This window comes from Podarcis liolepis (genome assembly GCF_965112155.1).
Source record: "Podarcis liolepis genome assembly, chromosome: 7".
NCBI classification, from domain to species: Eukaryota; Metazoa; Chordata; class Lepidosauria; order Squamata; family Lacertidae; genus Podarcis; species Podarcis liolepis.
The window spans coordinates 11,583,161-11,608,603 of record NC_139561.1 but is presented as its reverse complement, the minus strand read 5'-3'; the positions used below and the strand labels follow the sequence as shown (position 1 = coordinate 11,608,603).

The window sequence follows — 25,443 nt, the reverse complement described above, 5'->3', positions numbered from 1 at the left end:
TGCCGATCTGTGAAGTACCGTATTTTTCACTCTATAACACACACCAGACCATAACACGCACGTAGTTTTTAGAGGAGGAAAACAAGAAAAAAAAATATTCTAAACGAAATAGTGGATATATGATTTTTGTGGTTCATGCTGTGGCCACAGACATGTGATCTGACAGTGAGTTTGGAGTAGCCCAATGCAAAAATCCTGAGGATCCATGTGGATCCGTGCTTTGTAACTACAGAGGAGGGAAGGAAGGGGAACCATGGATCCTCTGCTCACGACTGCAGCAGATCCCCCCCCCCCGCCACCCGCAGGCATTCGCTCCATAACACGCACAGATATTTCCCCTTACTTTCTAGGAGGAAAAAAGTGAGTGTTATGGTGCAAAAAATACGGTAACTATCAAAAAAGCAGGAAGGCAGCTTGGAAGTCTGGGGCGTTTGTGTGGCTGGCTCTTGGTTTGCTTGGCTTGTGCTAGTAGCCCCCTAACTGTGTGCTGTGGGTTTTGGTGTGTGCCAAAGGAGGGGTTGTGCTTTCTGGGTGGGTGGGGGTGGAACACAGCTTGGAAGGGGGCAGGTTTGCTTGCCTGGGGGGTGCTGGGGTTCATTCCCAGCATGATGAATTGCCTCCCCCCTAAGGCTGGGTGAAGCCTTTCCCAGGAATAGTAGTCTAGCCCCCTGCAATGGAGGAGTCACAGCTAATAGAATCACAGAATGGCAAGGGACCCCGCAAGGTCATCCAGCCCGACCCGCTACAATTCAGGAATTACAGGGGGCAACGCAGTTAATTCTAAAGCCAAGCTAGACTCTGTTAGGTTATTTAGGGTATCCTCAGAGACCATGGGAAGGTTCAAATTCATCGGCGCGAACCCTCACTCAACTGCTGTGGGGATAAAGGAGGCAGCCAGGAGGGATAGGATGGGATGAGGGGGTAGAATTCAGCTATTGCAGAATTCAGCGGTCAGGTCGCTCACCGGAGCAGAACGGTTTGAGCACATTACACCGCTCCTGGTCCGACTGCACTGGCTACCGATTAGTTTCTGGGCCCAACTCAAAGTGCTGGTTTCCACCTATAAAGCCTTAAATGTCTCAGGACTGCAATGCCTCAAGAACCGCCTCTTTCCATATGAACCTACCCAGACCCTGAGATCATTTTCTGAGGCCCTCCTTCATGTACCTCCTTGAGAGGTTCGGAGGGTGGCAACACGAGAACGGGGCCTTCTCTGCAGTGGCTCCCCATCTGTGGAATGTCTTCCCCAGGGAAGTTCGCCTGGCGCCTTCATTACACACCTTTAGGCGCCAGGCAAAAATGTTCCTTTTTAACCAGGCCCTTGGTTGATCTGTTTGACATCCTATACCCTTTTAAAATGTGGCTCTTTTCTGGGAGGTGTGTGTGTTACTAGCTTGTTGTTTTCATTCTGATTATATATGTTGGGATATTTTTCTGTGAACCGCCCTCAGGCCTCCGGGTATAGGGCGGTATATAAACTCAATAAATAATAATACAGTGGTGCCCCGCAAGACGAAAAGAATCCGTTCTGTGATTCTCTTCGTCTAGCGGTTTTTCCGTCTTGCGAAGCAAGCCCGTTGACGGATTAGCGGATTAGTGCTATTAGCGGCTTTTAGCGGCTTATCTGCTGATCGGATCAGCTGATAAGCGGCTTAGCGGCTTAGAAAAAGGGGGGGGGAGGAAAAAACCCCCGCAGGAACTCGCAAGGCATTGTCGTCTTGCGAAGCAAGCCCATAGGAAATTCGTTTCGCGAAGCACCTCCAAAACGGAAAACTCTTTCGTCTAGCGGGTTTTCCATCTTGCGAGGAATTCGTCTTGCGGGGCACCACTGTAATAATAGAGAGAAAAGGAGTCACTCTTGTCACCATTGTCAGCCCTTAAAGTGAGTGAGAGAAGGGAAGATGGTGCCCGTAGCTACAAGAGACCCGTGGAAGGGGGCGGGTGACGACATACTAGTGCAATTTAAAGGGTGGCAAATTTGCACTGTGAGCTGGATTGAGGTTTTGGTGGAGTTGCTCCTCGAAAGGAGGGCTCCAGAGTGCAGCCAGCTTCTCCCCGCTACACCCCCAACCTCTCTCTGCAAGAGTGGCCCTGATGCCCCATATTTGCTTTCAGTGACACCCGTGGTTCGCGCTTGCACAGCCGATGAGTTCAGGTGCAGGAGTGGCGAGTGCATCTCCAAAGAGTTCCTCTGTGACAGCCGATCGGACTGCCGGGACATGTCGGACGAGCTGGACTGCGGTGAGCATGGCTGTGGGGCTGAGGTGATGGTGCGACGGCGCAACAACACTTTCCCCCCTTGGGCCCGCCCTCACCTAAATATAGTGCACCCACCTCACAGAACACCAATTCCACGAATTCCTACAAACTATCCCAGATTAGGGACACGGGTGGCACTGTGGATTAAACCACAGAGCCTAGGACTTGCCGATCAGAAGGTCGGCGGTTCAAATCCCCACAACGGGGTGAGCTCCCATTGCTCGGTCTCTGCTCCTGCCAACCTAGCAGTTCGAAAGCGCGTCAAAATGCAAGTAGATAAATAGGTACCACTCTGGTGGGAAGGTAAACGGTGTTTCCGTGCGCTGCTCTGGTTCGCCGGAAGCGGCTTAGTCATGCTGGTCACATGACCTGGAAGCTGTATGCCGGCTCCCTCGGCCAATAAAGCGAGATGAGCGCCGCAACCCCAGAGTCGGCCATGACTGGACCTAATGGTCAGGGGTCCCTTTACCTATCCTTTACCTTTACAGGGGTCCCTTTACCTTTACCTATCCAGATTATCTTGTGGCTGACTTGTGTGAGGAAAAACTTAATAATTTGGAGTCTCAGGCAGGATTTGATCAAACAAACAAGCGATTTTATTTAACAAAATAAGTTTATGACACAAAGTGGGTAAAACATAGGCTACTTCAGATTATAATGCTCTTTCTCAGCTGTTGCACAGCTGTTGCCGCTTAATGCTTTGGTTCTTAAAGAAGGTGTTTTCTGTCAGTTACACACCCTTTTAACAACCCTACTCCAATCGCCTTCTCAATCCGGCCCGCGGACGGTCCAGGAATCAGTGTGTTTTTACATGAGTCGAATGTGTGCTTTTATTTAAAATGCATCTCTGGGTTATTTGTGGGGCATAGGACTTTGTTCATTATTTTCCCCCAAAACATAGTCTGGCCCCCTGCAAGCTCTGAGGGACAGTGGACCGGCCCCCTGCTGAAAAAGTTTGCTGACCCTTGCTCAAAATCCTCTCCTTTTCAAGTCCCCCTCCTGGAACCCTGGCCAATCAGAGGCTGCCATTCGTTAACTGTTTGCTGGCAGGGAAAAAAAAAAAGAAAGCACTTGGGGACCCAACCTGCCCAGCAAAACAAACTTTTCTGTCATAGATGGCAGTGGGCGGGGGGGGGTGCAGAGAATTCACGGCCGGCATCCCTTTCACCCCCACGAGTCCGTAATGCCTGCATTGCTTGGGTTTGGACTAGATGACTCTTGGTATCCCTTCCAACTCTATAGCTCCCGAGTGCGGCAGCGATGAGTTCGGCTGCGACAGCGGCGAATGTGTCCTCCTGGAGGATCGCTGCGATGGCCACGCCGACTGTGACGACGCCTCGGACGAGGACGGCTGCGGTGAGGAACGAGGCAGGGGGGCAGCCTAGGCAGAAGCTGTTGCTGCCCCCTGCCCCATTTGGGAAAAAGAAAAGCTTTTAGCACTTCTTCTTTTATTCTTAATATTTTTTATTCAATTTCACACTGTGCATTTGTATTCAATCATTAATCACAATCATCAACATTTAGGATTCCCTGAATCCTTTGATTCACCCCTCTATGGTTTCCATTATGAAAATTTTTCTACTGCATTACATATATTTTCTCTTTTTTTCTTAAAATAATCCCTTTTTTCCTTAATTTTTGAAACATTACAAGCATTGCTCAGATCCTGCCAAAGTTTTTAGTTGTTTACAGTGTTCTTTTAGGTAAATTGTAAATGTTTTCCATTCCTTATTAAAGTTTCTATCTTCCAGGTTTCTGATGTTTAAATGAGTATTTTAAATTGTAAAACAGAAAATTTAATAAACATTTTACACACACACACACACACACACACACACACAGAGTGTCAAACCTCGGTTCCTGAATGCCTCCATTATGTTTCGGTTCCCAAACGCCCCAAACCCAGAAGTAAATGTTCCGGTTTTCGAACGATTTTCAGAAGCTGAATGTGCTACTGTTTTGAGTTTCCCTATTGTGTTGAGGTTTCCGCTTTCAGTTTTCAGTTGTCGAACGTTTTGGAAGTCGTACGGTCTTCTGGAATGGATTACGCTTGACAACCGAGGTTTGACTGTATATAAAATAAAGATGAGGAGAATTTGAATTCTCCTTATCCTTTTGACTTCCCGGCATCCCCCTCTCTATCAAGCCACAGCGAGGATCAAGTGATTCATCCTAGTCTCCCTTGCGTCGTCCGGGAGAGGCAAGTTCTGAGTTTGAGACCAGAACTCTGGAAGTCTCGGGACGAGGGACTGACTTCCTCCTTTCTTCCCTCTCTGCAGGCATCACCACCCCTCGGCCGCCTGTCACCTCCGCCCGGCCCAGCACCACTCGGGTGCCCGCTACCACGGCCTCAGTGACCACCCGCCGGGCCCCAGTCACCGCTCTGCCTGGGGTCTTCCCCGCCAAGCCCTCCCTGCCCCCCTTCCCGCGACCTTGCAGGAAGGACGAGGCCGTCTGCTCCAACAAGCAGTGCATCCCCCGGGACTACCTCTGCGATGGGGAGAGGGATTGCAGCGACGGAAGCGACGAGAGCAGATGCGGTGAGCGCCTGTTGGCGAGTTGCTTGGGGAGCCGGACCATGGATCCACCTAGCTCTGTGTGGGCTGCACTGACTGGCAGCAGCTTTCCAGAGTTTCGGCAGGTGGACATTCCCAGCCCTACCTGGAGAATGGAAGCTGGGGCCTTCTGTATGCAAGGCAGATGTCCCACCTTGGGGCTTGAAAGCAAATTTTCTAGTCTTTGTGGTGCTGAAAAATGCACTGATTGATATAAGGAGCAGCCTTGTACAGAGTCAGACCATTTCGCTCTGGCTACACGGACTGGCGGGACGCGGGTGGCGCTGTGGGTTAAACCACAGAGCCTAGGGCTTGCCGATCAGAAGGTCGGCAGTTCGAATCCCTGCCACGGGGCGAGCTCCCATTGCTTGGTCCCTGCTCCTGCCAATCTAGCAGTTCGAAAGCACGTCAAAGTGCAAGTAGATAAATAGGTACCGCTCTGGCGGGAAGGTAAACGGCGTTTTCATGCGCTGCTCTGGTTCGCCAGAAGCGGCTTAGTCATGCTGGCCACATGACCCGGAAGCTGTACGCCGGCTCCCTCAGCCAGTAAAGTGAGATGAGCGCCGCAACCCCAGAGTCGTTCGTGACTGGACCTAATGGTCAGGGGTACCTTTACCTTTACCTTTACCTTTTTACACGGACTGGCAGCAGTGGCGCATCAGGCAGTGGCCCATCAGGCACCTGGAGAAGCTGCCAGGGACTGAACCTGTGGCCTTCTGCATGCCAAGCAGATTTTCTGCTGCTGAGCTATAGCTTACCAGTGCCACAGAGTAATCTAGCATCAGCTTCTCTTTTGTGGGACAAAGTAGGGCCTTGATTGATCATCGAGTCCTAGAATTGTGATCATAAACTATTTGCTACAATTTTAGCTAACGGATTAAAAAAGATGGTAACTACATCAGTCCACAGAGACCAAGCCAGGTTCTTACTAGGCCGACAAATGAAGGACAATGTAAGGTATCTAATTAACTTAATAGAGTGTTTGGAAGTGAGAAATGAAAAACAGGCCACATTAATATTTTTAGATGTGGAGAAAGCTTTTGATAATATTTCTTGGCCATTTTTGATTAAGGTATTAGAGAAAATGGAAATAGGGAAATCTTTCCTGGCTGGAATTAAAGCGATCTATACTGATCAATCCACAAATATTTTAATAAATAATATTCTTTCAGACAAATGCCAGATAGACAAAGGAACAAGACCAGCTGGTCCCTTATCTCCATTGCTGTTTATTATGACATTAGAAATGATAAGTTGAAAAATACGTTAGAAAAAATGTCTGGTTTGAAAATATGTAAAAAAAAGTTAGATATTTGGGAATCTGGCTAAGATATTTGGGAATCTGGTTGCGAGAAATCTCAACTTATTTTAACATTGAGTCTTGGATCTTTAGAGTTAGAATCAACCCCTGGGGGGTAATATTACCCGTCCCTCTGCTGCTCAGAGAACCCCTGACAGGTGGGGAGGGTTTTGTGGGTCATGGCTGGGTACCAGCTTCTGAATTCTCTCTCTGTCTCCTGGACAGGCACCCCCAGCCCCTGCGAACCCAACGAGTTCAAGTGCCGGAACGGTCACTGCGCCCTCAAGCTCTGGCGATGCGACGGGGACAACGACTGCACAGACGGCTCGGACGAGCTGAATTGCCGTAAGCGTTTTGGGAGCGCCAGGGGTTTGTCGATTTGCATCCGGGTTTCGTGTTCCAGGGCTTAACACAAGCACTCCGGGTGACTCACCACAGCTGAGGCCCTTTGGAATGAATCCAGCAAAGTTCCCCCTGGAGCAGGCCCCTTGGAATTACAGTGGTACCCCGAGTTACAAACGCCTCAGGTTACAAACGCTTCAGGTTACAAACTCCGCTAACCTGGAAGAGTTACCTCGAGTTGAGAACTTTGCCCCGGGATGAGAACGGAAGTTGTGTGCCGGCGGCGCAGCGGCAGAAAGAGGCCCCGTTAGTGAAAGCACGCCTCTAGTTAAGAACAGTTTCAGGTTAAGAACGGACCTCCGAAACGAATTAAGTTTGTAACTAGAGGTACCACTATAATGGGGCCGAAGTTAGTCATGCCCAGTGAACATCAGTGGATCTACATCGGTGCGTAGTGGCACCCACCCTGTGGAACACCCTCCCACCAGATGTCAAAGAGAAAAACAACGACCAGACTTTTAGAAGACATCAGAAGGCAGCCCTGTTTAGGGAAGCTTTTAATGTTTAACAGACCACTGTATTTTAATATTTTGTTGGAAGCTGCCCAGAGTAGCAGGGGAAACCCAGCCATTATTGGTTGGTTTATTATTATTATTATTATTATTATTATTATTACTACTACTACTACTACTACTGTTACTCTGAGTAGGACCAGCAGCAGAGGGGGCCCATTGGAATTAATGGGGTGAAGTTAGGCGCTTCTGGTAACTTCAACGGGTATGTTCTCAGTATTCATAGAATCATAGAATTAAAGGGTTGGGAGGGACCCCCAGTGGTCATTTAGCCCAACCCGCTGCAATGCAAGAATCACTGGCAGGTGGCCATTTGGGCTAGCATTGGATACAACCGTTTCTTTCTTGTGTTTATTTGTTTATGTATTATCAACTTTACTGAAAATTCTTAAAACAGTTGCCAAGCATATACATGAAGCTTTGTAGGCAGTCATCCACATGGCATCAAAACTTTAAACTACAGGTGCCATTCCAGTCCTTCTAACAATTTTAACTGTTTACAGTAGTCTTTAAGATAAGCTATAAATTCTCCCTATTACTTATTAAATTTTTGGCCTTCCTGCTTTCTGATTCTTCTGGTCATTTTTGCCTTTTCGGCCTAATCCATCAAGTTGATCTGCCATTCTTCTCTGGTTGGGACTTTATATTCTTTGCATCTCTGGGCCAATAACATCCGAGCAGCCATGGTCACGTACATAAATAGTCTTTTCTGCTCCATTGGGAAACGTCTCAGTAGGTGCCGAGAAGTGTACAGTGGTACCTTGGTTCTCAAACTTAATCCGTTCCGGAAGTCCTTTCCAAAATCAAAGCGTTCCAAAACCAAGGCGTGCTTTCCCATAGAAAGTAATGCAAAAACGGATTAATGCGTTCCAGACTTGTAAAAACAACCCCAGAAACAGCCATTTAACATGAATTTTACTATCTAACGAGACCATTGATCCATAAAATGAAAGCAATAATCAATGAACTGCAGTCACACAATCAGTAGCTCAACTGGGTTCCACCCAGTCAAAAAAACAAAACAAAAAGAGCCACAAAAACGCGAAATAAATAGCAAAAACAGACACACCTCCGCGTAACACTCAAATTGGAAGTGTGGCACTCAAAACGGAGCACGTTTGGCTTCTGAAGAAAGTTTGCAAACTGGAACACTTACTTCCGGGTTTGCAGTGTTTGGGTTCCAAGTTGTTTGAAGACCAAGGCGTTTGAGAACCAAGGTACCACTGTACAATGAAGGCACCTGCCTGACGGTCAAGAGGCGGGGAGTTCCGCAGTGTAGGTGCTGCCACACTAAACCAATATCAAGCTGGTGAGCCCGTTCCTTCCCCCCAGGCTGCTCCGCTAATGCTCTTGTCCTCTCCGCAGCTACCAAGGGCCCTGGGGACACCTGCGCTCCAGACCAGTTCGTCTGCGTGTCCACACGCACCTGCATCCCGGCCAGCTACCAGTGTGACGACGAGACGGATTGCGCAGATCGCTCTGACGAGATTGGCTGCAGTGAGTTCGGGGTGGGGGGTGGAGAGCAAGATGGAGTGGGAAGAGTTAAGCCCCCTCCCCAAAAGTGGACTTTGAATATGATTTGTGTCCTGAGGCACATGAACCACAAAGTTTCCAGGAAAACAATAAATCACCCTGACACGGAATATTTGGTTTATGGGTTCAAATAGGCTACAATTTTATTGATTACAGATGTGAGTGGTTTGTCTTAGGCACTGAGGTGAAGCCAGGCTGTATCTTGACTCCTGCCTGCCTGCAGGGAGTCCATGGAACGGTAAACCACCGATGGGGGTGCCCTATGTTGTTGTTGTTGTTGTTGTTTAGCCGTTTAGTCGTGTCCCCATGGACCTGAGCACGCCAGGCACTCCTGTCTTCCACTGCCTCCCGCAGTTTGGTCAAACTCATGCTGGTAGCTTCGAGAACACTGTCCCACCATTTCGTCCTCTGTCGTCCCCTTCTCCTTGTACTCTCAATCTTTCCCAACATCAGGGTCTTTTCCAGGGAGTCTTCTCTTCTCATGAGGTGGCCAAAGTATTGGAGCCTCAGCTTCAGGATCTGTCCTTCCAGTGAGCACTCAGGGTTGATTTCCTTCAGAATGGAGAGGTTTGATCTTCTTGCGGTCCATGGGACTCTCACGAGTCTCCTCCAGCACCATAATTCAAAAGCATCCATTCTTCGGTGATCAGCCTTCTTGATGGTCCAGCTCTCACTTCCATACATCACTACTGGGAAAACCATGGCTTTTACTATACGGACCTATATCGATATATCACAATGTCTGAAATAAGGATAGAACTCCATAGAGGTGGACAACAAAGTGGATCACAGCCGAATTGCAAAATTGCAGCTCAGTACAGCAGTCAAATACTAGAATCCTTTCCGAGCTTAATGCTATAATCCCAGCCAATGTTTTATCGCATTTATATCCCCCCTCCAAGGAGCTCAAGGTGGTGTTGGTGTGCGTGATTCTCATTTAATCCACACTACAACCCTGTGGGGTAAGATAGACTTAAGAGGCAGTGACTGTCCCCCTAGGGCAGTGTTTTTCAACCTTTTTTGGGCAAAGGCACACTTGTTTCATGAAAAAAATAACGAGGCACACCACATTAGAAAATGTTAAAAAATTTAACTCTGTGCCTATATTGACTATATATAAACTTACTGGGCTGCTGACCTCCTCACCTCACGCTGTACCTGCGGCCTGGTCTGGATCCGGATGTGGTCTCTCTGCAGTGCCGACTCCTGCCGAGTCCTGGTCTCCGTCCGTCTCCTCCTGCTCCTCCTGGTGACTCGAGTCGCGACGTCTTCTTCTCTCCGCTGCTGCGCACACTGTGCTCGGGCGGGAAGGAAGTCGGAAGATGATGTCCTACTGTGATAGGTCCAGGCTGGAGTCTGGAACAATCACGGCCCGGACATCAGAAAAGTGGAGGGTGTTCCCCTGAGGAGCACCAATCGGTGCCCCTGCTGGCCGAGGGTGGGGTCTAAAACCCCACCCCACCCATACCCAGGACACAGTCCGGCGCCCGTCTAGTGGGCGAAAAATTGACATTTTTTTTTAAAAAAATCTTTCAAATTTTTCCCACGGCACACCAGGAACAGTGGTTGAAAAACACTGCCCTAGGGCAGCCAGTGAGCTTTGTGGTCAAGTGGGGATTCGAACCCTGGTCTCCCAGGCCCTAGTCCGTCATGCTGACCATTAGGCCACTGCTGGGTAGGCATTTCCATTTGCGGATTTCATGGTTGAGGTGGAAGGAGAGCACGAGAGAGATGCTCCCCCTTTCCTTTTGCAATTCCTGCCTTGCAAGAAGCTGGACTAGGTGATAATTTTGTCCCCTTCTAACTCTATGATTCTTCTCCCTGTCTAGCCCCACCCCAGGTGATCACGCCCCCCGAGGAATCCATCCAGGCCGCCCCCGGAGAGACAGTCCGCTTCACCTGTGTGGCCGTGGGCGTCCCCACCCCCATCATCACCTGGAGGCTAAACTGGGGCCACATCCCCAGCAGCCGCAGGTAAGCCGCGGGTGGTCTGGTCTCCACCCCTCCCCACACACCTTTTTCTTCCACCACCTGGGGTTTGGGATGCTGACTCTGCCCCTTACGGCCACAGGGTGTCCATCACGAGCAAGAACGGGCGGGGGACACTGGTTATCGAAGACGTAAAAGAGGCCGACCAGGGAGCTTACACCTGCGAGGCCATCAATGCCCGGGGGATGGTTTTTGGCATCCCTGATGGAGTGTTGAGCCTCACACCTGGACGAGGTAAGCCAGAGGGGCGGGAAAGGCGGGGTGGGGGGGACCGTTTGGGCAGGTGCTGATCTATCCATCTAATTAGCATATCTGTTGAAGCATTTCTTTAAACAGCGCGTGGTTCTTTTTGTGTGTGTGTGTTTTTAAAAATATTTATTTGGTTTTTCAGATTAAAATTTTATAATCAAACAACATAAAAACAAGATTCCAAGGAATCTCCTGGACTTCCCTCCTCCCCTTTGTGGGTCCTGTTATTAATCATTTCCTCCTGCGTCTTTTATGATAATCCAAATCTTTTGCATCTCCATTGTGTCCAAAATTCACCATTAAACTACAAGTGTTGTTCCAATCCTACTAACGATTTTAGCTGTTTAGAATGGTTTTTAAGATAGATTATAAAATTTCCCGTTCCTTATTACAATTTTGGTCTTCCTGATTTCTGATTCCTCCGGTTATTTTGGCTATTTCGGCCTAATCCATCAACTTAATCTGCCATTCTTCTCTGGTTGGGACTTGTACACAGTGCGTAGTTAACCTGTGGCTTTAAAAGAGAAATTCGCGGAGGAGAGGGCTCTGCTCTGCTTACAGAGTTGGGCGCAGCACTACTTCTGAATCTCAGGTGCCGGAAACCGCAGGCACTCTCGCACTCGGGTCCTGTGTGAACAGGAGACTGGGTCATTGGCCTGATCCAGCAAACTCTTAATGCTCTTGTGAAAGGCTTACAGTCTCAGAAGCTCTTGACATAGATGCTGCTGGCTGCCAGAACCTCAGTCATGAGACTCTTAATCTCAGGGTTGTGGGTTTGAGCCCCGCAAATGTTTCCTGCATTGCAGGGGATTAGATTAGATTACCTTTGTACCCCTTCCAAGACTACAGATCTATGAAATACCATAAAATTCTATAGCAGAGGAAATGATAATTTAATGATCGGCTCTTTAAACACTCCTTTTTCTGGTTATTGGCTATAGCTTTTGATAGAATATAGATAATTGAACAGCCCTTGTTGCATTACATTCTTCATTAAATTATCTTTCCATTGATATATCATTTTATGGTATTACTCCCAAAAAAAGTGGTGTTATGAGCCATCAAACCACGAAAATACACTTTTCCCAAAAGGTTTCCACAATTTTGGCCACTAGTGTACATGCAACAAACGCAGACACACAGGACTCCCTCTTGACAGGACACTTTCCTACTGGCCTTTAGTATCGTCCCAACCAAATTTTATGTCTCTCCTGTATATACTGTGCTGCTGTATTAATTTGTTTGATTTACATCACTGAAATCTTTTTTTAAAAACCTGCTGGCATGTCCATCCATCACCCTGGATCCCTGACAGTCTCCTCTTTCGCCCCGCACCCCAGGACCTTGCCCAGAAGGACACTTCCACAACGAGGAAACCTCCCAGTGTTTCCCCTGCTTTTGTTTTGGCATCACCAAATCTTGCCGTGGCACTAGCCGGCACCGCAGCCAGATCCGCCTTCGCTTCGACACACCCGACAACTTCAAAGGTAAGTGGGTTGGGGGTGTTCATAGAATCATAGAATCATAGAGTTGGAAGAGACCACAAGGGCCATCGAGTCCAACCCCCTGCCAAGCAGGAAACACCATCAGAGCACTCCTGACATATGGTTGTCAAGCCTCTGCTTAAAGACCTCCAAAGGAGGAGACTCCACCACACTCCTTGGCAGCAAATTCCACTGTCAAACAGCTCTTACTGTCAGGAAGTGCTTCCTAATGTTTAGGTGGAATCTTCTTTCTTGTAGTTTGGATCCATTGCTCTGTGTCCGCTTCTCTGGAGCAGAAAACAACCTTTCTCCCTCCTCTCTGTGACATCCTTTTATATATTTGAACATGGCTATCATATCACCCCTTAACCTCCTCTTCTCCAGGCTAAACATGCCCAGCTCCCTTAGCCGTTCCTCATAAGGCATCGTTTCCAGGCCTTTGACCATTTTGGTTGCCCTCCTCTGGACACGTTCCAGTTTGTCAGTGTCCTTCTTGAATTGTGGTGCCCAGAACTGGACACAGTACTCCAGGTGTGGTCTGACCAGAGCAGAATACAGTGGCACTATTACGTCCCTTGATCTAGATGCTATACTCCTATTGATGCAGCCCAGAATTGCATTGGCTTTTTTAGCTGCCGCGTCACACTGTTGGCTCATGTCAAGTTTGTGGTCAACCAAGACTCCTAGATCCTTTTCACATGTACTGCTCTCAAGCCAGGTGTCACCCATCTTGTATTTGTGCCTCTCATTTTTTTTGCCCAAGTGCAATACTTTACATTTCTCCCTGTTAAAATTCATCTTGTTTGTTTTTGCCCAGTTCTCTAATCTGTCAAGGTCGTTTTGAAGTGTGATCCTGTCCTCTGGGGTGTTAGCCACCCCTCCCAGTTTGGTGTCATCTGCAAATTTGATCAGGATGCCCTTGAGTCCATCATCCAAGTCGTTGATAAAGATGTTGAATAAGACCGGGCCCAAGACAGAACCCTGTGGCACCCCACTAGTCACTCTTCTCCAGGATGAAGAGGAACCATTGATGAGCACCCTTTAATAAGAAAAAAACTTCTCCTTTTCCTTTTGGGGTATCCAAGACCCCAGATAGAGTCCTTAAGTGGGTTCCCTATCGGTAGGAGAACATAACAGATGCCAAGCAGAGAATATTGAGAAGCAAAGCAGCTAGTAAGCCTGATCTTTATTCAACTGTTGCAACAGGGTCCCCACTCACCACACGCAGGAGGGAGGAGGAACCCAGAACAATGGTGTGCAAGCCCTTATATAGACTTTTGAAATTGCCCACCCTGTAGCACAAGACCACCCCCCAAAGCATCATACATACATCACAGAAGGGGATGGTCTACATCAGAAATACATCACAAGAGGCTGTCTCCAGCAGAAATCCTGTTTGCCAGGATATCTGTTAATGGTCACTGATTGCTTTACCTGAGCAGCCTGGCCTTTTGTTTGTGGTGCTAAATACTTTTAATTCCTGAATCCAGTTCACAGGCTCACCCTATTCATACACAAATACGCCCTTAAGACAGGTAAGCAAAAGACAAGAGAGAGGCTTTCTCATTTCCTTCCTCCTTGCAGAGAAATATTTGAGGTCAATTTCAGAGACTCAAAGTGACTTCAGGATTGCTCTCCTGTACTATTTCAAGACATGTGGTTTATATACTTATGTATGTGTGTGCCTTGTACATTTATGAATGTTTATTGTATATTTGGGACCTTAAAGTAGAGGTAAAGGGACCCCTGACCATTAGGTCCAGTCGCGGACGACTCTGGGGTTGCGGCGCTCATCTTACTTTATTGGCCGAGGGAGCTGGCGTACAGCTTCCGGGTCAAGTGGCCAGCATGACTAAGCCGCCTCTGGTGAACCAGAGCAGCGCATGGAAACGCCGTTTACCTTCCTGCTGGAGCAGTACCTATTTATCTACTTGCACTTTGACGTGCTTTTGAACTGCTAGGTTGGCAGGAGCAGGGACTGAACAAAAGCTCACCCCATCATGGGGATTCAAACCGCCGACCTTCTGATCGGCAAGCCCTAGGCTCTGTGGTTTAACCCACAGTGCCACCTGCGTCCCACTTGGGACCTTAGAATTCTTATAACGGGCAGGGGGGGGGAGGAGGGCTTTGGGTTTTGAGGTGGTCTTCCACTAACTTTTCCTCAGAGAATATCCGGTGGCATTAATAGGCCTCCGAAGAACCCTGCTGGATCGGGCCCCGGGGGCCCATCTTGCCCAGTATCCTGGCCTCACATAGGCCAACCAGGTGCCCTGCGACATCCCCCTGCCATTGTTGTAAACAAAATCAATCTGTCCTTTTCCCTTATGGGATATCCAAGAGCCCATATAGAGTCCTTACGTAGGTTCCCTATTGGTAGGAGAAAATAACAGAGGCCAACCAGAGAATATTGAGAAGCAATGCAGCGAGTAAGCCTGATCTTTATTGATCTGTTGCAACAGGGTGCTCCCCTCACACAGAAGGGGTGTAGCTCAAGACCACCACCCTAGATACATCATACCTACATCACAGAAAGGACGGTCTACAGCAGAAATCTGAGTGCTTTGTTTACCTCCTGTCTGCCAGGTTACCTGTTTAATGGTCACTTGATTGGATTGCCTGGGAAGCCTGGCCAGTCTTTTGTAATGATAAATACTTAGTTCCTGAGCCAGGTCACAGACTCACGCCCTATTCATATCTTAAATGTGCCATTAAGACAGGATTTGTGAAGGAAAATGCAATGGGGAAGCTAGTTCCATTTTCCTTTGACCTTGCAGAGAAAACGTTTGGTCAGTTTGGGAATCAAAATGGTTTCAGGTCGGTCTTCCTGTGCTGATCTGTTATGAACATTTATGAACATTTAATATATATCTAAGACCTTAAAATTCTTATCACACCATTCCCGTGTCACTTTCCCCAGGGGTGAATGTGACGACCCCCTCTCAGCCCGGAACGCCGCCCCTCTCCTCGACCCAGCTGCAGATTGACCCCGGATTGCAGGAGTTCCAGCTGGTGGATCTCTCCCGCCGTTTCCTGGTACACGACTCTTTCTGGATGCTCCCGGGGCAGTTCTTGGGGAACAAGGTGAGAGGAGCGAGTTCGAGTCCTCATGGCGCTGAATGATAGGCCATTTTTAAGAACAGGATTAGCTGCCTTTTCTTTCCTTTTTTTGTATTTGTTTTTTTGTTGCTGTTTTATTTTGACAAAGTAATAATCATACATAAATAAGAATAAAAATGTGCACCTCACCCACAAGACCATTCCATTGTAACTATCTAACCATGTAACTAAGCCAAACCACAGGGTGGGGGAGAGGGGCTCAGAGCTTATGTCTTATTCCTTTTCCCAGGGATTCTGTCCTTTTTTCATATTTATTAATGTATTTATATGGGGTCACGAAGAGACAGACATGACTAAACGACTAAACAAGAACAATGTATTCATTTATTCATTTGACAAAGTAATAATCATAAATAAATAAATAAGAATAAAAATGTGTGCCCCACCACTGAGACCATTCCATTGTAACTATCCAACCTCCCAAAATTTTAACACCTCTTGCGATGGTTTGACCCCCTTCCATTTTAACAGTACAGTGGTACCTCGGGTTACATACGCTTCAGGTTACATACGCTTCAGGTTACAGACTCCACTAACCCAGAAATAGTACCTCGGGTTAAGAACTTTGCTTCAGGATGAGAACAGAAATCGCACTGTGGCAGTGGGAGGCCCCATTAGCTAAAGTGGTGCTTCAGGTTAAGAACAGTTTCAGGTTAAGAACAGACCTCCGGAACGAATTAAGTACTTAACCCGAGGTACCAATGTACAGTTATACATATAATATCTATATGTTATTAATAATAAATTTGTGAATGTTTATTCAAAACCTGCCAAATAGTCCAGTTCATTTTGTTGTTTCTTTAAATACTTTGTAAAAGATTCCCATTCTTCTTTAAAGTCACAGTTGTCCTTACCACATAGTTCATATGTCAATTTCGCCAATTCCGCATAGTCCATCAGTTTCTCTTGCCATAGTTCTTTAGTCGGAGTTTCTTCATTCTTCCAACCTTGTGCTATTAAGACTCTTGCCACCGTTGTCGCATTCATGAAGATATTCTTAAATTTCCTTGGCAGGTCTTTCCTTAAAATCCCTAACAAAAATGCTTCAGGTTTTTTAACAAATGTTAATTGGAACATTTTCGTCAGATAAGTTTTTGTATCCATTCTTCCTTTGCTGGGACTTCTATTCTTTCCCATTTTGGCGCAAGTAACATTCTTGCTGCTGTGTAAGCATACATGAATCAAGTTCTATATGATTTAGGTAGTTCTGTCCCTATAATTATGGCTCCCTCCTTTCAGGGTTTAACTTTCTTTCCCTCCACCACCCTGCAGTCATCCAAGGAAGGTTCCCAGCTCACATTTCTGCTGAATGGGCACATGGATTATTATTATTATTTTTTTAATAAGATATTTATTAAAGTTTAAACATTACAGAGAAAAAAAAGAAAAGAGAAACAAAAAAGAAATACAAGCAATATACAATTACAAAACATCAGAAACAAAAATAAATACAGTAATACAAAACATCAACAATACAAAAAAGGCAAAAAAGAAAAAACAAAAACATTTAAGAAACCCAAAAAAGAACAAACAAAAATAAAAAGAACCCCATTTTTTCATATCCTTATCTTTCATTTGCTTATTTCCTCGACTTCCTCACACCTCCTTTTTTGTATTCTAGTTCAATTAATTATTCCAGCAAGTTCTTTCCCTCTTTCTCAAATTTAGTTCCATAATTTATATTAACACATTTTAGCCTTAAATTTACCCCTTCACCCAATGTCAATCTATTCATACTTAATTCTTTATAGTATTTCTACTAAAGTCATGTCGCTTCTTTCCAGCGTCCTTCTAACATTCATTAATTTTAGAATATTTCTGTAAATATACTTTAAATTTCTTCCAATCTTCTTCCACCGACTCTTCTCCCTGGTCTCGGATTCTGCCAGTCATTTCCGCCAATTCCATGTAATCCGTCAGGGTCTACGTTTGGGTTGGCCCCTCCTGACCTCTCTCCCTCTCTGCTCTGCCTGCAGGTGGACTCCTATGGAGGTTTCCTGCGCTTCAAGGTGCGCTACGGCCTGGCCAGGGGCCAATCGGAGCCTGTGCAGAAACCCAACGTCGTGATTGTGGGGAATGGGCAGAAGCTGATCTACCGCGTGCAGGTGCCCACCCAGCCCTCGGTGGTGAACCAGCGACAGGTCCAGTTCACCGAGGTGAGTGCGACTGGAACGGGGAGGGCTTGTTCCATCCTGCTGAGGCTGAACGCTCCTCTCCATGCCCCTGAAAAGTAGGCTGGGTTGGGAGGGGGGAGAGAGAGTGGGCTCTGCCCAGCACAAAATTCTTGCCTGAGGAAGGATTTGAATCCAGATCTCTCCCTGCCCCTCAGAGACAAATACTCATAACTGCCACATCACATTGAACTGTAAGGTGACTCAATGTTTTGTTGTTGTTTTAGAGTTTATAATATTAACTTGTAAGATATGGATTTTTGTTGTTGTTTTTTTTTAGTTTTCGAATGTTGATTTTTGTGTGTTGTGCATTGTTATTTTTTGATATCTTTCGTGTTGTTGTTGTGTGGAAAATACTAACAAAATTCATTTTTAAAAAAGAAAAAAAAAAGACCGGCCAGGCTGCCCATAATGCTATCAGCAACCATTATTAGGTATCCTGGCAGACAGGATTTCTGCTGTAGACCCCCTCCTATGATATATGTATGATGATTCTGGGGAAGTCTTTGGCTAAGGGGATTAAAAAAAAAAAAGTGACTCAAACAAGTGAGCCAAGCTGGGTTGGGTGGGTAGAAGCAACATTACCCTTATTTATTTTATACTTTGATTGGTTTTTTCTTTCATATAGACATTTTTTTAATTGATTTTCACAGGTTTTGCAAGTTTGCTTCTGTTTCAACATACGTTTTTCTTTCAATTTTGAGTTCCCACCTTTAATTCCATGACGTTTTCATTCCCACCTTATACCTACCGTGTTAGATGGTGGTACTTCATTCTGCTGCTCGTAATTCATAATTCAGTTTTTATTTGACCATAGCCGTTCTTCAGATACAGTAGACCCTCAGGTTACGTTACTCTTGAGTAACGTAAACTTCGGGTTGCAAAAGCAGCAAACCCAGAAGTATCCAGAAGTGGTACCTCTGGATGTGGATTTTTCAGGGTGCAAACGGACCGCCGGAACGAATTAAATTCGTATCCAGATGGTCCACTGTAGTCCAAAAAGGGTCTCTCCCCTCTTGTTTTCCATATACAGTGGTGCCCCGCAAGACGAATGCCTCGCAAGACGGAAAACTCGCTAGACGAAAGGGTTTTTCGTTTTGGAGGTGCTTTGCAAAATGAATCTCCTATGGGCTTGCTTCGCAAGACGACAATGTCTTGCGAGTTCCTGCGGGTTTTTTCCCTCCTCCCCCCCTTTTTCTAAGCCGCTAAGCCACTTATCAGCGGCTCCGAAAAGCCGCTAAAAGCCGCTAAAAGCGCTAATCCGCTAATCCGTCAATGGGCTTGCTTCGCAAGACAAAAAGCTGCTAGACGAAGAGAATCACAGAACGGATTCTTTTCGTCTTGCGAGGCACCACTGTAGATTTTTATGATTGAAGTGGTATGTGTTAGGTTTTTTTAGTAGACCATTTCTTTAAAACATTGACAGTCACAAGATTTGTGGCCTTCTACGCTAGCGCTCTCGGGGCAGCCCATGCAATAAGGGGATTTCTCCTGCAGCTTTCGCTTAGCCCTTTCTTCACCTGCCGGGTGTCCCCCCCCCCTGCAGGAGCACTGGGAGAAGGAGTCGGGAGCCTCCGTCAGCCGTGAGGAACTGCTGCTCACCCTCCAGAACCTGGAGGCGGTTATGATCCAGACCGTCTATGACAACCGGATGGCCAGTGTGGGGCTGAGCGACATCATCATGGACACAACCACCACGGAGGTCACCGGCTTGGGCCTGGCGCATGGCGTGGAAGAATGCAGGTGTGCCAGCGATGGGGGCACCTGCTGACATCCAGGGTGGTTCTGGGCAGGAAAGGGGGTGGGGCACGAGCCAGCCTGCTGCGACCTTGTGCCTGTGGGTTGTGTCCAAATTAGTCCTGCTCAGAGGAGGCTAATAATAATAATAATAATAATTTATTTATACCACGCCCATCTGGCTGGGTTTCCCCAGTCACTCTGGGTGGCTCCCAACAGAATACTGTGGTACCTCGGGTTACAGACGCTTCAGGTTACAGACTCCGCTAGCCCAGAAATAGTACCTCAGGTTAAGAACTTTGCTTCAGGATGAGAACAGAAATCGTAGTGCGGTGGCAGCGGGAGGCTCCATTAGCTAAAGTGGTGCTTCAGGTTAAGAACAGTTTCAGGTTAAGAATGGACCTCTGGAATGAATTAAGTTCTTAACCAGAGGTACCACTGTATTAGGTAAAGGGACCCCTGACCATTAGGTTCTGTCGTGGACAACTCTGGAGTTGCGGCCCTCATCTCGCTTTACCGGCCGAGGGTGCTGGTGTACAGCTTCCGGGTCACGTGGCCAGCATGACTAAGCCGCTTCTAGCGAACCAGAGCAGCGCACGGAAACGCTGTTTACCTTCCTGCCGGAGCGATACCTATTTATCTACTTGCACTGCGTTCTTTCAAACTGCTAGGTTGGCAGGAGCAGGGACCGAGCAACGGGAGCTCACCCCGTCACAGGGATTCGAACCACCGACCTTCTGATCAGCAAGTCCTAGGCTCTGTGGTTTAACCCACAGCGCCACCCGTGTCCCATACCTTCAAAGGTAGCCCCACTGAAATTAACCTGCTGACATTAGAATCTGAGTTGCAAGTCGCATCCTTTCTCCACCTGTATTGTCCACACTGATTGGCAGCAGCTGCTCTGCAGGGTTTCCGGCGAGGGTCTCCTCCTAGCTGCCATTGGGAACCTGGGGCCTTCTGCATGCCAAACAGCTGCTCTACCACTGAGCCATGCTTCTTCAGCACATGCGACCTGCAGGCTGAGTTTGTCGCCTCTGCGGCCTGCCTTACAGAGAGTCTGCAGTGTCCTTCCTGGCAGCCCATAAACCCTCCTCTCTCCGCCGCTGTCTTCACCTCCCGCTTGTCTCTCTGCAGGTGCCCTGCTGGGTACGCCGGCCTCTCCTGCGAGCGCTGCGAGGCCCATTTCAAGCGAGTGCCCGGCGGGCCCTACCTTGGCACGTGCTCTGGCTGCAACTGCAACGGGCACTCCAGCACCTGCGACCCGTTCTCTGGCTACTGCCTGGTAAGCTTGTCAGCAGGTGGCGGGGGTGGTGATGGCCGCTGGAGGAGGGGCGCGAAGTGGGTTGGCTGGCGGGGGGAGGGATTTGGGGAAAGCTACGCCCTGCCCTTCACCTCCCTCTTCCTTTTGTCTCTTCCGCTTCTCCCCCTGCCCCACAGAACTGCCAGCACCACACCGAAGGGCCCCAGTGCAACAAATGTAAGCCGGGCTTCTTTGGAGACGCCACCAAGGGCACCCCCACCGCCTGTCGCCCCTGCCCCTGCCCGTACACCGAAGCCCCCCGCAGGTGAGTGAGCCGAGGGTCTTTGCATCGCGGGTTATCGTCGTCGGGGTTTGTCCTGGAGGACGTCAGCAGCCGCCTGCCCTCTGCGGTCTCGGCAGGCTTTGCAGGAGAGGAGATTAGGAAAGGACCAAGAGGCACAGCTTCCGGGGGTGGGTGTGCCTGCAATTTTCCTGTTGCCCTGAAAGCAAACCTTGAGCCTGCAGGGAAGGACAGTGAGTACGGTGAGTCCATATCCATGAATTTACCTCTGGGAACACCTTGCCTGCTTTTTCATAGAAAGTAATGCAAAATGGAATAATAATAATAATAATAATAATAATAATAATAATAATAATAATAATAATAATTTATTATTTGTACCCCACCCATCTGGCTGGGCTTCCTCAGCCACTCTGGGTGGCTTCCAACAAAGATTAAAATACATTAAAATGTCACACATTAAAAACTTCCTGTTCCAGGCTTTTAAAAACAACCCCTAAAACAGCAATTTAACATGAATTTTGCTTTCTAACCATTGATCCATAAAATAAAAGCAATAATCAATGTATTGTACTATAAAATAAGTAAGACAGTATTCTAAATTAAAATTATTATTTTTTCCTTACCTGCACTGATGATAGTCATTGTTTGTGGGGGGGGGGGGCTGTTATCCATTTCCGCAGTCACTCAATCAATCAATCAATCAATTAATCAGTCAGTTACTTCAATAGCTGAACTGGGTTCTACACAATCACAAAAACAAATGAACCGAAAAAGCCTCAATAACAAAAACGCAAAATAAATAGCAAGAACAAAAGTGCCAAACTTAATCCGTTCCAGAAGTCGGTTTAACTTCCGAAATGTTCAAAAACCAAGGCGCATCTTTTGATTGGTGCAGGCGCCCCGGAAACAATAGCAGACAGCCGCAAAAGATGTTCGGCTTCCGAAAAACATTTGAAAACCGGAACACTTACTTCCAGGTTTTGGGCGTTTAGGAACCAAGGTGTTTGAGTACCAAGGCGTTTGAGAACCAAGGTACCACTGTACGCCTTTTTCTGGGTAATTCAATCCTCCCGAAAGGAAAGAGCCCCCCTCCTTTTAGTTGTGCCATGCGCTTCCAGGTCCGCCTTGCATCCACAAAGACCAGGGCTTTTAGTGTCATGGCACTAGCCCATTGGAATGTGTTCCTGCTGAACCACCTGCAGCGCTGGCATTCAGGTGCCCTGCTTAAAACACACCTGGCTTTTCCTGAAATTGAGCTGTGTGGCTGTATCGGTCTGATCTACCCTTTTGTGATACATTTTGTGCTTCTTTTACGAACGTATTTTTTATCGTGGATTTTATGCTCTTTACCATCATGAGGTAGGTAAACAGGGTGAGTAGGTAAGTAGCTTAGGTAGGTAGGCAGGTGGATAGATAGATGATCAATTGATTAGGAAGGCCAATAAGAGTAGGTAGGTAGATTAGACAGGCAGGCAGGCAGATAGACATAGATATATAATAGAAAATATATTTTAATGATGGTGGCATTGAAATTTGTGCAAATAAATAGATAAGCAAGGCAGCTATAAATGGGCCACTGATATGTGCCACTCAGTCCGCAACTGGGAAGCTGCCCTCGCCCACGCTCAGTGGTGTAGCGTGGGGGGTGCAGGGGGGGCCGGCCGCACCGGGCACAGCTCTCTGCCCCTACCTGGCTCACTCACTCTCTCTCACTGCAGTGCTGGCTGTGCGAATCCGATCCGAGCCGCCAGGTCGCCGCCCACTGTGGAGGGGGGGTGTGCCAGGCGTGCGGTGCGGAGAGAGAGCGAGGGACTATCTGGGGGAGGGACAGTGCAGCGGCCGCCCAGCGCAGCGCTGAGCGCGGGAGAGAACCACACCAGACCAGACCAGGCAGCAGCAAGAAGAAGCTGGGAGCAGCGGCAGGGTAGGGGGTGCAAATTACTTGCCTTGCCCCGGGTGCTGACAACCCACGCTACGCCACTGCCCACGCTCCAGGCTGATATGGGCCTTGCCAGCCATGCACCCAGCGGCCTGCATTCCCAGCGTTGTGGGGCAGAGGGATGGTGGTGGCCATGGTGACACTACCCTCTTCTCCTTTCAGGTTTTCAGAGTCCTGCTTCCTGGACACAGACGGGCAGGCCACCTGCGATGCCTGCGCCCCAGGCTACACCGGACGTCGCTGCGAAAAGTGAGTGGGCTCCTTGTTGTCGTTTCAAATGGTATGTTGGAGCTGCTGGGAGTTGGAGTCCAGTAGTTTCTTGAGAACCACAAGTTCTCCATCCCTGAACTGGACCGTCACTTGCCTTCACTGCCCCCATCTGCCCTCATCCCTGAATATAGGCCAGGCTGGCTAGTGTTGTTGGGAGCTGGAGTCTAGCAATTTCTGGAGAACCACAAGCTCTCCATCCCTGAACTGGACCGTCACTTGCCTTCACTGCCCCCATCTGCCATCATCCCTGAATATAGGCCAGGCTGGCTGGTGCTGTTGGGAGCTGGAGTCTAGCAATTTCTGGAGAACCACAAGCTCTCCATCCCTGAACTGGACCGTCACTTGCCTTCACTGCCCCCATCTGCCATCATCCCTGAATATAGGCCAGGCTGGCTGGTGCTGTTGGGAGCTGGAGTCTAGCAATTTCTGGAGAACCACAAGCTCTCCATCCCTGAACTGGACCGTCACTTGCCTTCACTGCCCCCATCTGCCATCATCCCTGAATATAGGCCAGGCTGTCTAGTGTTGTTGGGAGCTGGAGTCTAGCAATTTCTGGAGAAGCACAAGCTCTCCATCCCTGAATTGGACCGTCACTTGCCTTCACTGGCCCCAGCTGCCATCATGCTAGTCATCATCCCTGAATATAGGCCAGGCTGGCTGGTGCTGTTGGGAGTGGGGGTCTAGCAATTTCTGGAGAACCACAAGCTCTCCATCCCTGAATTGGACCGTCACTTGCCTTCACTGCCCCTGGCTACCTCCATCACCACTTTGCCATTTTTAAACACAGGGATCAGGGATCAGTTGGGGAGTCTTACCAACATCTGGAGGGCTACAGGATCCCCATCCCTGAACTAGACTGTCACTCGCCTTCACTGCCCACTCCATTGCCAGTCTGCCTTCTTTTAATGCTTGAATGAGAGAGGTGTGGCCCTCCAGATGTTATGGGACTCCAACTCCCATCATCACCCCTCACCTTTGGCCATGTTGGCTGCTGTGGCTGATGGGAGTTGGGAGTCCCATAACATCTGGAGGGACGCAGATGTTCCCCATCCCTGAACTAGGCCATCACTTGCCTTTACTGCTCCTGGCTACCTCCATCATAACTTTACCTTGTATTTAAAAGGACCTCACGTCTTCCATATGCTAGTAAGCTACAACTACTGCCATCATCCCTGACCATTGGGCATGCTGTCTGTTGGGACTGATGGGAGTTAGAGTCCAGCAACATTGGGGAGGGGGGCAGAGATGTTTCCTACCCTTGGCCACAAAGTGATTTCTGGGGGACGCTGACCCCCATCATGAGGATAAAGTTCCAACTTAACATATTTCCGCCCCTAGATGTGCTCCTGGCTTCAAAGGAGACCCCATCCAGCCACGAGGAAAATGTGTGAGGATTGGTGAGTACAACCTTTGAACACATGCAATTCAGGTTTGACTCCAGAGTCACACTGTTAGAGCAAAAGCTGCGAAAACTCAGCATCGAAGACCTGCCGGCTGTCTCTGGTACTAGATCTATTGAAATGAAGGGCCATAGCTAACTTAGGCCCATTCATTTCGGTGGGTCTACTCTGAGTAGGACTCTGTTGAGAACAACCTGCTGAAACTTCCTTCTGAGTATGCCTGAATAGGATTGTGCCATGGAGCAGAGAGGGAGAAATTGGCTAATGGAGATTGCGGACTGCCCCCCTACCACCACCAAGGAGAAGAGCAATGTGCCTGTTGTTTTCCATTCGCAATCTGTCCTAGAATCATAGGAATTTTTGTGTTGGAAGGGACCCATGGGTCATCTAGTCCAACCCCTGCAATGCCGGAATCTCAGCTCAAGGACCCATGTCCTGATGAAGTTTCTTCTGCTAATGAGGGCGCAGGCCGGTCAGGACGAGCTTTCAGGCCTTCTCAGGGGAACCTTGTCCAGAGTCAGACCCTTGCTCCATCCTGCTCAGTACTCCCAACTCTGACTGGCAGCAGCAGCAGCTCTCCAGGGTTTGAGGCAGGGAGTCTCTCTCAACCCTACCGGGAGATGAAACCTGGGACCTTCTGCATGCAAAGCAGATGCAATGCTGCTGAGCTGTGGTCTTTTTAAAAATTGAAAATAAAGCAAGCTTTTTTGAGAGATAAAATCGAGATATGGAAAATATCGATGAGAGATGAGAGGCAGGACTGAGGTTTGGATATGCTTCGAGGTTCAGACTGTGGGAAGCCTGAAAATCAAAATTACAATTTGGAAGACAATTTGATTTTTTTTAAATTTGATTTTTTTATTTTTATTGGATTATGATTTGATATGTTAGTTGGAAGTTTTTTATTGGAAAAATTAATAAACGCTCTAACAAAAAAGAAAGAAAAGAAAATTAAGCAAGTTTCTAGTCTTCATTGTTCCGA

General features: G+C 47.9%; 1 protein-coding gene across 20 annotated transcripts in view; it reads left to right on the top strand.

Annotated features, from left to right (window-relative positions):
- HSPG2 (heparan sulfate proteoglycan 2) overlaps positions 1–25,443 on the top strand; it is a 210,720-nt gene that overhangs the window by 72,100 nt on the left and 113,177 nt on the right. For all 20 annotated transcript variants that reach the window (XM_083514549.1, XM_083514543.1, XM_083514541.1 and 17 more), the window contains 15 exons: positions 2,116–2,241; positions 3,502–3,615; positions 4,539–4,799; positions 6,340–6,459; positions 8,394–8,525; positions 10,391–10,535; positions 10,633–10,784; positions 12,140–12,286; positions 15,201–15,364; positions 17,377–17,556; positions 19,118–19,314; positions 20,443–20,590; positions 20,746–20,873; positions 22,954–23,040; positions 24,400–24,458. In XM_083514549.1, coding sequence (XP_083370675.1) covers positions 2,116–2,241; positions 3,502–3,615; positions 4,539–4,799; positions 6,340–6,459; positions 8,394–8,525; positions 10,391–10,535; positions 10,633–10,784; positions 12,140–12,286; positions 15,201–15,364; positions 17,377–17,556; positions 19,118–19,314; positions 20,443–20,590; positions 20,746–20,873; positions 22,954–23,040; positions 24,400–24,458 — 2,160 coding nt within the window. The remainder of the gene's footprint in view (positions 1–2,115; positions 2,242–3,501; positions 3,616–4,538; positions 4,800–6,339; positions 6,460–8,393; positions 8,526–10,390; positions 10,536–10,632; positions 10,785–12,139; positions 12,287–15,200; positions 15,365–17,376; positions 17,557–19,117; positions 19,315–20,442; positions 20,591–20,745; positions 20,874–22,953; positions 23,041–24,399; positions 24,459–25,443) is intronic.